This window comes from Rosa chinensis, chromosome 3, assembly GCF_002994745.2.
Source record: "Rosa chinensis cultivar Old Blush chromosome 3, RchiOBHm-V2, whole genome shotgun sequence".
NCBI classification, from domain to species: domain Eukaryota; kingdom Viridiplantae; phylum Streptophyta; class Magnoliopsida; order Rosales; family Rosaceae; genus Rosa; species Rosa chinensis.
This window is the reverse complement of record NC_037090.1, coordinates 4,784,929-4,799,252: the sequence shown is the minus strand read 5'-3', so window position 1 is coordinate 4,799,252 and position 14,324 is coordinate 4,784,929. Positions and strand designations below refer to the sequence as shown.

The 14,324-nt window shown below is 38.6% G+C and overlaps 1 protein-coding gene and 1 long non-coding RNA gene across 3 annotated transcripts; one reads left to right on the top strand and one right to left on the bottom strand.

Annotated features, from left to right (window-relative positions):
• Window positions 1-288: 288 nt before the first annotated feature.
• On the bottom strand, window positions 289-3,262 carry LOC112193686. The gene is made up of 4 exons (XR_002933968.2): window positions 2,889-3,262; window positions 2,661-2,805; window positions 1,886-1,957; window positions 289-511 (listed from the first exon to the last, which is right to left on the bottom strand). It is a non-coding gene; the product is annotated as an uncharacterized LOC112193686 (long non-coding RNA).
• A 1,529-nt stretch (window positions 3,263-4,791) lies between these two features.
• On the top strand, window positions 4,792-10,357 carry LOC112192351 (mannosylglycoprotein endo-beta-mannosidase). 2 transcript variants are annotated; one of them, XM_024332031.2, is made up of 11 exons: window positions 4,792-5,079; window positions 5,478-5,616; window positions 5,769-5,993; window positions 6,196-6,254; window positions 6,607-6,655; window positions 7,080-7,310; window positions 7,457-7,626; window positions 7,699-7,903; window positions 8,098-8,766; window positions 8,855-9,082; window positions 9,345-10,357. In XM_024332031.2, exons 1-11 carry the CDS (start codon window positions 4,925-4,927, stop codon window positions 10,140-10,142), a joined length of 2,928 nt encoding a protein of 975 aa, XP_024187799.1. In that variant the 5' UTR covers window positions 4,792-4,924; the 3' UTR covers window positions 10,143-10,357. The 2 variants fall into 2 exon arrangements, with proteins under 2 accessions (XP_024187799.1, XP_024187801.1); XM_024332033.2 differs by lacking the exon at window positions 4,792-5,079 and having other exon boundaries at window positions 5,477-5,616; window positions 5,734-5,993.
• Window positions 10,358-14,324: the final 3,967 nt, after the last annotated feature.

The following is a 14,324-nucleotide window of genomic DNA, read 5'->3' as shown; positions in this document are numbered from 1 at the left end:
ATATATATATATGTAGATATTTGTGTGTGTGTGTAGATATATATATATATATATATCTACACACACACACACACACACACACATATATATATATATATATATTTATAAACACACACAAATATATATCTATATGTGTGTATGTATGTGTGTGTACATATATATATATATATATAAACACACACACACATATATATAATATTTTACAGGCTTTTACGAGCCGAGCCTATGTCACGCCCCGAATTTTTAAATAAGGATTCAAATCCGGAACATGACTAATAACAATACAAATAACGTTCTGAATTTTTTTCTCTCAGAAACAACCACTAGTTACACCTCTTAATATTACATAAACCAAATCCTCAAGCTACTTATTACAGCACACTCTCACCAAATCGAATTGTAAAACTCAATGAGTATAATTCTCCTCACAAAACAAATACTGTAAATCTAATACTAATTCTCTAAACTGCACGATCACTGCCCTGATTCTCCTGACCTGTGAGATTACCCGCTACACAATTTGAATAGTGTACCGGGATTGCAACAACACCAAACCCGGTAAGCTTTTTGCAAAGCTCGTGAGTAAACAAGAAAGAACTGTTGATTTAATTAATTACAATTATTATAACTCAAGTAAACAATCAACAAATATTGCAGCATTAATATGTGAAATAACATTTAAAGCAACACATGCTTGATTTTCTTTTTACTAACACCTTCACATATTCAAAATATATCATGGATAGATATTTGATCAATTTCACATAACACCTTCACATATTCAACATATATCATGGATAGATATTTGATCAATTTCACATAACACCTTCACATATTCAACATATATCATGGATAGATATTTGATCAAGTTCACATAACACCTTCACATATTCCAAATATATCATGGATAGATATTTGATCAATTTCACATAACACCTTCACATATTCCAAATATATCATGGATAGATATTTGATCAATTTCACATAAGTACACTTCTCTTTTTAGTGAATTTTCAGATTAACTGGTAACAAATCATAAATCCACGTGTTAGGGTCCAACGTACTATACCCAAAACACGGGAAAACCAGGTTGACTGGTAACAAATCATAAATCCACATGCTAGGGTCCAACGTACTATACCAAAGCATGGGACAGCCATCAGCATACCAAGGACACTACCAAAGTATGTATACTCAAAGTAAGCAACCTTCCTAAGAGTATAATAGTGCACTATCTGTAGGGACTAGGGCCCAAGGCTAACTTCCACATAACACCAAAACACATTTACCAGTAATTCACTTAAGCACGGGGTAGTAGATAACACCCGGCTTCACAATTGTACTTCTCAGACATAACCAATTTCTCAACATACAATCTTTATAAGTTTTAGATTGTATAAATGTGTATAAATGTATATGTACACCCATATAAAGAGACATATTATTTCAAGGCAAATCTTTACTTCTTAAAATAATTTCCACATATTCACAATTGGGCATATAAAATAGCTTTCACTTCGCATGATCAACATTTCATTATTCAACAATTAAATGGGAGATTAATAGCTTGAATAATATCCAATCAATTCTCAATCATTTCATCATACCAATCACACGTCAATCAACATATATATTTCACGTAACTATATGTAAACGTAATCATCCGCTCAGGAATGACCACTAATACCAACTATAGTTCAAGTATAAAAACCGTGAAATTCATTTGTATAATAAAATCATTTTACTTACCTATGGACCGTAGTTGACCAAGTCCATATGATTTAAAACAAATATTTATTCCATAAATATTTTCACACAGTTACGACAAAAATAAAGTAATTAAATTTATTGGGTTCGTAATATGAACCACGTGAGGTTTACTCACCTCTAATCCCGCTGCGTCTTCAATTTTACAAAAACACGCCAAAACCGCTCACCAAGAAAGACCGTCAATCACCTAAATCCAATATGATCATAACTTAGCCAACCAACTCATAAATAAAAATAAAGACGATCCAACGGTCGGATTCTAAAATAAAGGTGATCCAACGGTCGGATCTGAAAATAAAGACGATCCAACGGTCGGATCCTCACGGATCGCCCATAGGATCATCCCCCAAAATTATCACGAAGATCCAACGGTCAGATCTTCCTGAATCGTCCTTATAAACATCTCCACAAAAATTCATGAAAATCCGACGGTCGGATTCTCACGAATCGCCTTCCAAAACCCTAATTCACAATTATACGAAGATCCAACGGTCGGATCTTCGCCCGTGACCTCACAAAGTCACTGGGACAGTCATACGATCAACATATCAAAACTACAAGTCCATCGGACGGTCCGATCTTCGAAAAACATTAATTGGATTATCGAAATCGATCTAAACCGTAAAAATTCATAACTAAATCATACGATATCCAAAAATTATGAATTATATATGCAAACGATCGTATCGAAACGTAGAATCTAAAACTGTAAAGAAATCACATTTTGACCCCCGGAGGTGGCCGGAAAATGTCGCCGGAAAAAGGGCAGAGCCGCCGCCGACCACCGCCAATGGTGTCGGGGCCTGGCTGTTCCTCTTCCTCTCATCAAGCTCAACAACTTTCATAACTAGCACAAAGTCTGAAAATGACCGGAAGGGGTCGAAAATTACCTTGAACAGTATGAATGTGGCCGGAAAATTTCCAGAAACCGGCGAAGAAATGCAGAAACCGGCGAGCTCGATTTTCGACGTAAAAACTTCAATTTCAGGCCTTGATTCCTTCTAGATAGTTATTAAGAACATCAAGGCGAACCCACTGGAAAAAGAATCAATCAAAAAGATGCACTACAACTCGAGATATACCGATCTAAAGATTTTCGTTTCGGATCGAAAACTTACCGAGCTCCGACGAACGTGAAACCGGTCACTCTAGGTGCAATCCTCCTAGTATGATGATCAGAAGGTTGAGGGGAGTTCATGGAGCCAAGGATCGGAAGTTTTAGTGGCCGGAGCTAGGAGAAAACCGGCGTTGACCAAAATTAAGCTTTAATCGAAACCGGGCCGCCGCCGCCGCTAGGGGCCGTTCCGCCGTGCAAGGTGGCCACAGATGGGTTCGGGGGAGGGAGGCGAAGCTTCTGGAGGTGGTCCGGCGTCGAACGGTGGCCGGTGGGTGGAGAAAGGTGGCCGGAGCTTCGTGCTCTGTTTTCGTCGTCCTCGGCTCGTGAGGGAGAGAGAGAATCGGCTTCCGAAATGGAAAGCTGGAAAAAAAATGAACTTCTTTTTTTGAAATTTCCAAAAATGGAAATATATACTAATCTGGAAATTTCTTCCAAAATTCATAATAAATTCATACGAACTCCGAATATTGCATTCCACATATGCACGCGATCGTATCGACGAGCTCTACAAAATTTTCCCAAATTCCGTACGTACAAAAAGTCACTTTTTGAGACGCCCCTAAATGACGTACGATTTCGAAATAGAATTATTCGAGCTAAATCCACAACTCCTCAAAGCTTCGTACTTCCTTCCATGACTACGAAATCATTCTAAAATGTCCTCGACAAATAATTTGAATTTTCGGGGTATTACAGCCTAGCTTTTACGGGCCGGATTTTTGGGGGCTTTTGGCGGGCCGGCCCACTACCCACCGAGGCGGGCTTTTTAACGGGCCGGGCAGGGCTTTTAGCCCTCAGGGCCGGCGGGTCTTCATCGGCCCACTTAATCCGCGGGTCCTAAATGGAGGTTTCGATTTTGGGGAGAATGGATTTGTGAGAGAGAGAGAGAGAGAGAGAGAGAGAGAGAGAGAGAGAGAGAGAGAGAGAGAGAGAGAGAGAGAGAGAGAGAGAGAGAGAGAGAGAGAGAGAGAGAGAGAGAGCTAATGTATCGTGAAAAATGAGTGGTAATTTTCGTAATTCCATATAAATTTAGCTATCCTTTATGTCTTTAATGCAAATGAACCGTTACTGTAGCTAGCTGTAAATGACTGCAAGGACAACATGTCTCTGGCCCTGCGCATAGGAAGGTGTGGCAAATTGTAGTTAATGGTAATTACCTCATTTTTAATATTCTTGTTTACTTACATCGTCTTTAACTCTTTATGTTGAAGGACTACAAATTTTCACTTTGATATTGAGTTCTTGACGGTATTGCAGCTTCTACTATCTAGGAAGACGTCGCTCTATGATGTTGAATTTCACTTATCTTTTAGTATCTTAGAAAATGTAAATATATTTTAAAGAATGACTTTTTCTGATTGACTTTGAGACATTAGTTATTAGGAAATTTACACAAATTAGTAGTGATAATGATTTCTTAACTAAAAATTAGCTCATTTGACTAAAATATATGCTGGTTAGCTGTATCGCGACGTTATCTTTCAATAACAACTCAAGAGAAATTCTTAGGTGGGGGTTTCTCCACCAAATGGCTTTAGGGCCACCCAATCAGAACAAAGAAATTTTTTTCTCTTTTCCGAAACTACCCCTGCCCCCTAATGTACAATACCCAAAAGACTCCCCTACAAGGCAGTGATTGGTCTGCCCTATTGCCACGTGGTGCGGGTGCCCCACGCAAGTCTTTCTCACAACTCAATATAATGACATGATTTCATGACGTTGTTTCTTAAACATTTTACATTTCTCTTCCGTATATATGGTGGCCTAAATAAATAAATAAACTGAAAAAAAAAAAAAATTCAACTCAATACAGTAATCGAAGCGCGGTAACATCAAAATCTAGTTGTGAAAGCTGTAACAGCAACAACCGCCGTAAAAAAACAAACAGACACCTCGCAATGGCAGAAGGCCCATCTTTGTCTTCTTCTTGCTTAGTCTCATCGCTGAGCCTCTTTTACTCTTCACAACTGAGCTCTCTCAAATTCCACAAATTTCCGATTCTGAGAGAGCTCAAGTGTCGGTGGCGCCTAGGGTTTCATGGCGGCGGCGGCGATCGGGAAGACGAAGCTGCACTCGGGCTGGCTCGGCACCCGGGACAGGGATGTCACCGTCACTGGCGTCCAGCTCACCACCACTCACCCTCCGTCTCTGGGCTCCAAATCTCCTTGGGTGGAAGCCGTCGTTCCGGGAACGTAATCTCTCTCTCTCTCTCTCTCAATTTGATTCGAATTTCGAGTTTCAGTGATTCTGAGTTTGAATTTAGATTTTGAATGTGTTTTCTTTAAATCAAAATTCAGGTTTGGAGTTGAAAGAGTGGATAGAATGTACTTGATATAACTAAATGCAGTACATTTGGAATAGATCGATCCATGTGCAAAGAGTGTCATTTTCAATCAGTTTGTGTTCTTAGACTTCTGATTCAAAGCTGTAAAATGTATGGATTTTGAACCTTTTTTTTTTTTTTGAGGTAGCTGAAAGGAACTGCTTGAAATGATTGAGTTGTGGATTACACATATCGGATGTTTCAGTCATGAAAAGTCTACATTTTGAGTTATAATCAGACTAATAAGTATGAGGTTTTCAATGATAGTGTTTTGGCAACCTTGGTGAAGAGCAAAGAATTGCCGGATCCGTTCTACGGCATGGAAAATGAGTCAATCATAGATATTGCTGATTCAGGGAGGCAGTGGTACACATTTTGGTACTTTACAACATTTCAGTGTAAGCTGGTAAGTGATGCATATAAATGAAAAAAATGCACTTTGAGGTTGTGTTGAGGTTATTTCTCAATAGTTTGAATGATTACTGTCCATGTTAATCTTTACTTTCCTTGGCATTGTGGTTAGGAATAATGTTGTCTATACACTTGGCTCTTTTACAGTCAGGTACTCAGCACCTGGATCTGAATTTCCGTGGAATCAATTACTATGCAGAGGTATATTTGAATGGGCACAAAAAGGACATCCCAAGAGGGATGTTTCAAAGGCATTCTCTAGATGTCACTGATATAGTACGTGACGGTGAAAATTTGCTTGCTGTTGTCGTTTACCCCCCAGATCATCCTGGGAGTATTCCTCCTCAGGGTGGGCAAGGTGGTGATCATGAGGTACATATCTACAATCCAATAAAGCTCAATGATTATATACATTCCACTACATTCTCGGTTACAGTTTTTGCTCACCAATTTCTAGTTTTCAGAACTACCATAAAGTGCTGGATCTCGCATGATGACTTTAAACAAATTAATTTTTTATGCAACGTGCCAATGTGCAAACTAAGGTCATTAATTATTTGAATTTTAATTTCAGATTGGGAAAGATGTGACCACACAATACGTGCAGGGTTGGGATTGGATGTGTCCTATAAGGTGATTATGTTTTACTAGTGAGAATGCACCCTGTTTCGTTTTGTATTTTCTGGTCATATGGTGCTTTTCATCTTCCTTCAAGTAAGGAATTCCAGAAAACTTGTCGGCGGATTTATTTTTATGTCAGCTAAAATGAGACCAAAGACTATTGATTGATGTCCGGGAGGAACTTCAATGTAATTGAGTTGTGATGCTGATAAGATACAGCAATTTCCAGTGTATCTTGTTGTGTAATTGGTCTAGATTTTTTCTTCTCTGTGCTTGTTACCAGTGCAAAATCTTCAGAAATTGTTATATTGAGATTAGCAGCACAAAAAAATCTCCATTCTAATTGAATTGTATATCGTTACAGGGATAGAAACACCGGCATATGGGATGAAGTGTCAATTTATGTAACAGGGGTGAGTTTTATTTTAAAATGCTTCACTTCCTGTCATTGGGTGACGTTTCTTTGTGTGTGTGTATATATATATATATATTTCACATTTCTTCTTGTTGAGTAAGATAATAAAATTATCTCATGGGGTTGATAATTTGTTTTGTGTTGAGTTTCATTGAGAAGCTGTGTTGCTGTCCTTGTACTAACAAATTACGAGGAGTATCTGAAAGTGCCATTCTGCAGAATCAGCTTACTCTCTCCAAAAGTATATGCATTCATCATGACACATATTGAGATATCTTACAACTTCATGTTAAGCGTCCTAGTTCTATACTTGATCTTGAATTTTTTTTTTCTTTTCCCTTTTGTCTCGGATGCTAGTTTCAGTGTCATTATAGAGTTAGTTACAGTAAGTTTGAATTTTTACTAATTACCATTTGCTGCAGCCAGTGAAAATATTAGATCCCCACTTGGTTTCATCATTTTATGACAATTACAAGAGGGTGTATTTGCATGCAACGACTGAGTTGGAAAATAGAAGTACCTCCATTGCCGATTGTTCTTTGAATATCCAAGTTACAACAGAACTTGAAGGAAACATTTGTTTAGTCGAGCATCTTCAGACTCAGCATCTGTCAATCCCTGCTGGATCGCGGGTGCAATATACATTTCCTGAGGTGGGTGACAGTTATGTGTTTTTACTATCTTAATAGAACACAGTACTTTATAAAGGCCAGGAGCCTCTCTTTGATATCCCATTTACTTCATTTATTCCTTTTCTATTTCACTACTTGTGTCAGTGCTAAAGAGTATAATTTGGCAGCTCTTCTTCTACAAGCCAAATTTATGGTGGCCAAATGGTATGGGAAAGCAAGCCTTGTACAATGTTGTTATTACTGTTGATGTAAAGGGATATGGAGAGTCTGATTTGTGGAGCCAATTATTTGGATTCCGCAAAATCGAGAGCCACATTGATGATGCCACCGGTGGAAGGTAATACACTTAGGACTATATATGTGTAGGATATTTATTGTTTTTGTGTGACCTGTACGTTCTACTCTTCAGGTTGTTCAAGGTCAATGGTCAGCCTATTTTCATTCGTGGTGGTAATTGGATATTGTCAGATGGCCTCCTACGGCTTTCAGAAAAGCGTTACAAAACAGACATCAAGTTTCATGCAGATATGAATTTTAACATGATCCGATGTTGGGGTGGTGGACTGGCTGAGAGGCCAGAATTTTATTATTACTGTGATATTTATGGCCTGTTGGTAAGCTATCCTTCTCTCTCCCTCTATCTTTGCTCTTTCTTTCAGTGCGCATCTCTTGGGAAGGAGGCTAAGAAGACTTGTTACTCTGTTAGGTTTTTGGTTGTCAAAATTAAATGCACAGGTTTAGAGATCTATGGGCCATGGAATTAGTTGGGTGAATCTGATGCATACTGCTTCTGATTTAAATTTTTTAGGTCTGGCAAGAATTTTGGATTACTGGAGATGTAGATGGACGAGGTGCCCCGGTATCAAATCCAAACGGTCCACTGGACCATGATCTTTTCTTGCTATGTGCAAGAGATACTGTCAAGCTTCTAAGGAACCATCCAAGTCTCGCTCTTTGGGTGGGAGGAAATGAACAAATCCCACCCGATGACATCAACAAAGCTTTGAAACAGGACCTCAGGCTCCATCCACATTTTGAAAATTCCATAAATGGTAGTGGTGAGTATGTTGAAAATTTGAAGTCAGTGTCAAAGGATCCAAGCCAATATCTGGATGGTACACGCATTTACATACAAGGATCAATGTGGGATGGATTTGCAAATGGAAAGGGGGACTACACTGACGGCCCTTATGAAATCCAAAATCCTGAAGACTTCTTTAAGGATGATTTTTACAAATATGGGTTCAATCCTGAGGTTGGTTCAGTAGGTATGCCTGTTGCAGCTACCATCAGAGCGACAATGCTTCCAGAAGCATGGCAGATCCCTTTGTTCAACAAAGTTTCTGATGATTATGAAGAAGTTCCAAACCCTGTCTGGGAATACCATAAATACATACCTTATTCAAAACCAGGCAAGGTTCATGACCAGATTTTACTCTATGGGTTTCCAAAGGATCTTGATGACTTTTGCTTACAGGTAAGAGGTTGTTTTATTAATCAGGGTGATTTTGGATTATGAACACCATCTCTGATTTGACTATTTGACTTGCTTTAACTCATCTCAGGCTCAGCTTGCTAACTATATTCAGTATAGAGCTCTACTGGAGGGTTGGACTTCCCGCATGTGGAGTAAATACACCGGTCTTTTGATTTGGAAAACACAGAATCCTTGGACAGGTCTTAGAGGTCAATTTTACGATCATCTTCTTGACCAAACAGCAGGTTTCTATGGCTGTCGCTGTGCTGCAGAGCCAATACACGTCCAACTTAACTTGGCTACTTATTATATAGAGGTAAGCTCGAGAGTCGCAACAAAATCATAACAACACTAATCAGTGCATGCAACTATGCAAGTGTGCTCTGGTTCTTCTCAACATACTGAAAGGCAATCAGTGAAAGCAGGAAAAGTTTCATTGTAAAGAAAAAGAAACAAAAAATTGCCCCCAAACATTGATCACCTCTAAGTGGAACATCTTTTTATCTTATACTACTATAAGTCTAGCATAAGAACATGGTTTGAGATTTGATGTTATGTTGCCTTCCTGGACTTAACAGGTTGTAAATACTACATCAGAGGAATTATCGGACATTGCTATTGAAGCATCAGTGTGGGATCTGGATGGAACATGCCCATACTACAAAGTTCATGAAAATCTGTCAATGCCGCCAAAAAGAACAGTACCGATTGCTGAGATGAAATATCCAAAATCTAGAAACCCAAAACCTGTGTACTTTCTTCTTCTCAAACTGTATCACAAGTCAAATTTTCGCATTATCTCCAGGAACTTTTACTGGTTGCATCTTTCTGGTGGGGATTACAAGCTGTTAGAACCATACCGAAAGAAAAGAGTTCCACTCAAGATTATATCTGAGGTCTTCATCAAAGGAACCACCTACGAAATGCACATGAATGTGAAGAACACATCTGTGAAACCACCGCCTAAAACTTTAACCTATCAGAATCATTTCACCCCTAAACTTGGTGATGGTGATTTTGATATCCACTCAGTGGAGCCTAAACCTGATGGAGCAGACGAAAAACATGAAGTTGGTTTTCTACAGAAGATATATAGGCATTTTACGAAGGAAACTGATGGTTTGAGGGTTGCTGAAATCAATGGCTCTGATGTTGGTGTTGCCTTCTTCCTTCATTTTTCTGTTCATGGAGTAAAGAAGGACCATAAGGAAGGAGAAGACACAAGAATTCTTCCTGTTCATTACACTGACAACTACTTCTCACTGGTGCCAGGTGAGTCCATGCCCATCAAGATCACTTTTGAGGTCCCTCCTGGTGTGACCCCCCGACTTACTCTTCAAGGATGGAATTATCATGGTGCCCATAGAGTCCATTGAGGTGCTTAGAAATTGTCATCTCGTCTTTGCTGCTTGTAATACTTGAACTATACTATACACATAAGTCATCAATAGTCGTATCTTATTCACTTGTACCGGAACATGTTACAGACTTGCAGCAACCTCTTCTGTCATATGGATGATCGGAATAAAATGCAGATATAAATTGAGAAATGTTCTCTTTCTTGCTGCTTCAGGGGAAAGGCGATTCAGTACATTGTTTTGTTTTATTTTTTTTTTGGGCCAAATATTGTTTTGGTTTGTTAAGAGGAAACTTTTCCACAAGTACTGAATAGCATCACTGTCTACATGAATTGAAGAGTATGGTAAAGGGGGGAGTTTCTTTGGTCCGGTTTTGTTGAGGCCCTCAATTTGAGGGTTGTCCTTGCCGAAATCATTCCCAGTGGTTTTCCACTATTCTATACTCTTTTCACCGTAAACATTTTTTTTAAATTTTTTTTTATTTTTTACAAAAATAGTGGCAGAGTGAGCTACCGCTCCGGGGTCGAGAGCAACATGGGTATGACCCATCCCAAGGGTTGTTTTTCACAAGTTGGGGTTTGAACCAAAGATCTCCTATTACTAGGAGAAGCCCTGCGACGATTGCCTCACTTGCAGCCTAGCATGCATTCTCAAATATATTTTTTTTTGTCAATTTATTTTCTAATTAAAAAAATCGTAGAAAACAATTGGATCGATATTTTCAAGTTCAGTTAGTTCATGAAATGTCTAAAAATCATGTTTAAGAGTTGGAAATGTTTAAGAATGAGAGAATTGAGAGAGATTGATGAGAGAATTGTGTGTTCCACTATTGATAATAGGAGCCATATATATAGGAATTACAAAGTACATATTCTAATGATACAAGGAAAACTATTCCTAATAGGACTAAGAATTCTAGAACCTTCTCTCCTATTACAATTATAGAACTAATCCTAGTTTGATAAGGCACACAAATGTCAATATCCTTTAACACTCCGTGAACACTCCGTGCCACTCAAACTTGGTGGTGATGCTTCATCCGTTGCCTTGTTAAAAACCTTGCTCGAGTGAAAAACCCTGTGGGACAAAAACAAGCTTGAGGAGGAGAAAAAGAGTACAACACGTCCTTCACTCTTCGAGATCGAACATGTAGACATCACACCTCTCCCTGATGTCGATATCTCCCCCTGATTGCTACAATCATGGGAGTTCAGATAACTTTCTCAATCCGATGCTCTTCACATGTTTCTCGAAGGTGGATTTAGGTAACGACTTAGTGAATAAGTCCGCTACATTATCCTCTGATCGGATTTGATTCACTTCGATCTTTAGAAGTGATTGTTGTTGCTGATTATAAAAGAACTTGGGCGATATATTCTTGGTGTTGTCGCCCTTGATGAAACCTAACTTCATTTGCTCAATACAAGTTGCATTATCTTCATAAATGCATCTAGGTTCATCGGTGGTAGGCATTGCTAATCAGGCGGTGAGCTGCTAGGCATTTCCTTCTTTCGTCTAATACTTTACCTTACATCCATCCTAAGCTCTCAATCTTTTTCTATCAGAGACTTCCCATCTTACTAGTAACTTGTGATCTTATGTTAAAGAAACTTTCTTTGGTCTACTATGCTATCATAACCGACTATATACTATCATAATTGTTCTAGAAACATGTTTTCCCCGTGTATTTTCTAGGCAAGCCTAAATGTTTCAATACTCAACTATATATGACATGACTATTTACAGCTATCTTCCATGTTATGTATTTTTCTTTTATTGTTGTCCGGAACTCCGGATGCTCCATGTTATGACAGAAGCTGTTACAGTGAGGTGCTTCCTTGAGGAATTGTCCTTTTCCATGATCAAGATATGGTTAACTTGCAATTTACGTTTGTGCATGTGGTATTGCATAGCAAGCATGGGGTGATGCTGCAGCATGGCACAAATAGTCCTTTCTCATTCAATGGAGTTTAAAGCGTGGTGAAGCAAGTCTAAGCATGGTGTCCTTTCTTATTGACTTTCTTCTATTGTAATCAGTTTAGGTAGGATTCAAGTAGTGTGAATCCTCTTAGTCTTCCTTCTTTTTCCTTTGCAGTGTGAATCCTCTTGGTCTTCTTTCTCCTTTCTTTGTCTATATATTTACTCATTCATGTAAAGGTCACAACACAATTCAATACAAAGAAATATTGCACCACCCGTTTTTGTTTTTCTACAAAGATTCCGTCTATGTTTTTCTACAAAGATGAAAAGAGATGAGGGCCAATCCTTCAAATCAGACTTTACCCAAATCAAGTACATTGTATTTTTAGAGACAAAAGAAGCAGGACTGAGGTGTGTTTATTCCCACATTCTACAAATTTTCTCTGTTTCATATATCCTCATAGAAGTTGAACTGTTAAACTTTTGCATGTGGCCGGCCATGTGGGTTTGTAATTTCTTGTATCAGGAATAATTTTTTTTCTTTTTTTACTCCTAGGATGAATTTACAGAAGCGGGTAGATTTCTAGCTGGGTTTTTCATACAGTTCATCATATCTGGTAGGTAAAACAAACGCGAAACTGAACATACATATCTTATGCTGACTTCCATTCTCCCATTTGATTTATGTATTTAGCAGATACTATGTTTGCCATTCGAGAATTTATGTACAACTTTATATTTAAGTGGGTCCTTGTGAAATGTCGGTTCTCATTGATATGTGGCTCTGCTCTATGAATGGAGCCTCAGCAATGGCTGCCAACAAGTTCTCCCTAAATTATTATCAAGGGCCAACCCTAGTTGACCACCAGACCAGGGTTTAATGATGTGGTCCTTTAATACATTTCATGTTATAACATACCAGGACGTTTACACCTACTTGATAATGTATGCAAGTCCACAAGTCCCAAGTCCGCCCTTGCTTCTTTTAATGTCACAGCTTCAAAATCTATGGAGATACAGTGACATATATCCATAATGAATTGAAGCCAGTTTGAATTGTCATACCTGTTAAATTTGATAATGTATTTGCTATATTCAAGCACCCTTACAACTGAATTACAAACCTGCTCTTATAGAGCTCCTACAAGATTATAATATCAGCATTGTAGCTGAAAAGTTCATATTTACATCCTGTCAAGATGAGTGTGATCCAGCTGATGTGAGGCTGGAAAGGTTAGTGGCTACAGCTCACTTAACACTCCCCCTCAAGTTGGGGAATAGATGTCTCGCATACCCAACTTGTCTAGTGAGCTGTGGAACACTTTTCCAGAAACTGCTTTGGTCAGGATATCTGCAAGTTGATCTTCAGTACGCATATGTGGCATGTTAATGGTTTCTGACTCCAACTTCTCCTTGATGAAATATCGATCCACTTCAACATGTTTTGTTCTATCATGTTGAACTGGATTGTGTGCTATATCAATGGCTGCTTTATTGTCACAATACAAATTCATAGCATACTTGGGTTTGAACCCCAAGTCTTTCATCAAATGACGAAGCCATAACATTTCGCATACTCCATGAGCCATTCCTCTGTACTCAGCTTCTGCACTGGATCTAGCAACCACTTTTTGCTTCTTGCTTCTCCACGTGACCAAGTTACCTCCCACAAAAGTAAAGTAACCTGAAGTAGACCTTCTATCAGTGATAGAACCAGCCCAATCTGCATCTGTGTATCCAGCTATGTCTGTGTGGTTATTCTTGGAAAACATGATCCCTTTACCGGGATTTGTTTTCAAATACCTCAGAATTCTATGTACCGCGTGCATGTGATCTTCACTTGGTGCATGCATGAATTGACTTACAACGCTTACAGCATATGCAATATCAGGTCGTGTATGTGAGAGATAAATGAGCTTGCCTACTAACCTTTGATATCTCTCTTTGTTAGTAGGCACTTGGTCTGGATATTCTGCTAATTTGTGATTTTGCTCCATCGGTGTATCTGCTGGTTGACATGCAAGTAAACCAGTCTCTATGAGTAGGTCAACCACATATTTCCTTTGAGATAGGGAAATGCCTTCTTTTGATCTAGCCACCTCAATGCCCAAGAAGTATTTCAATCCTCCAAGATCTTTCATCTCAAAAACAGATGATAGATGTGCTTCTAGTTTCTTGACTTCTTCTGGGTCATTACCTGTCACAATCATATCATCAACATAAATGATAAGTGCAGTAAGTTTATCTTTTCTGTGTTTCAGAAACAGTGTATGGTCAGAG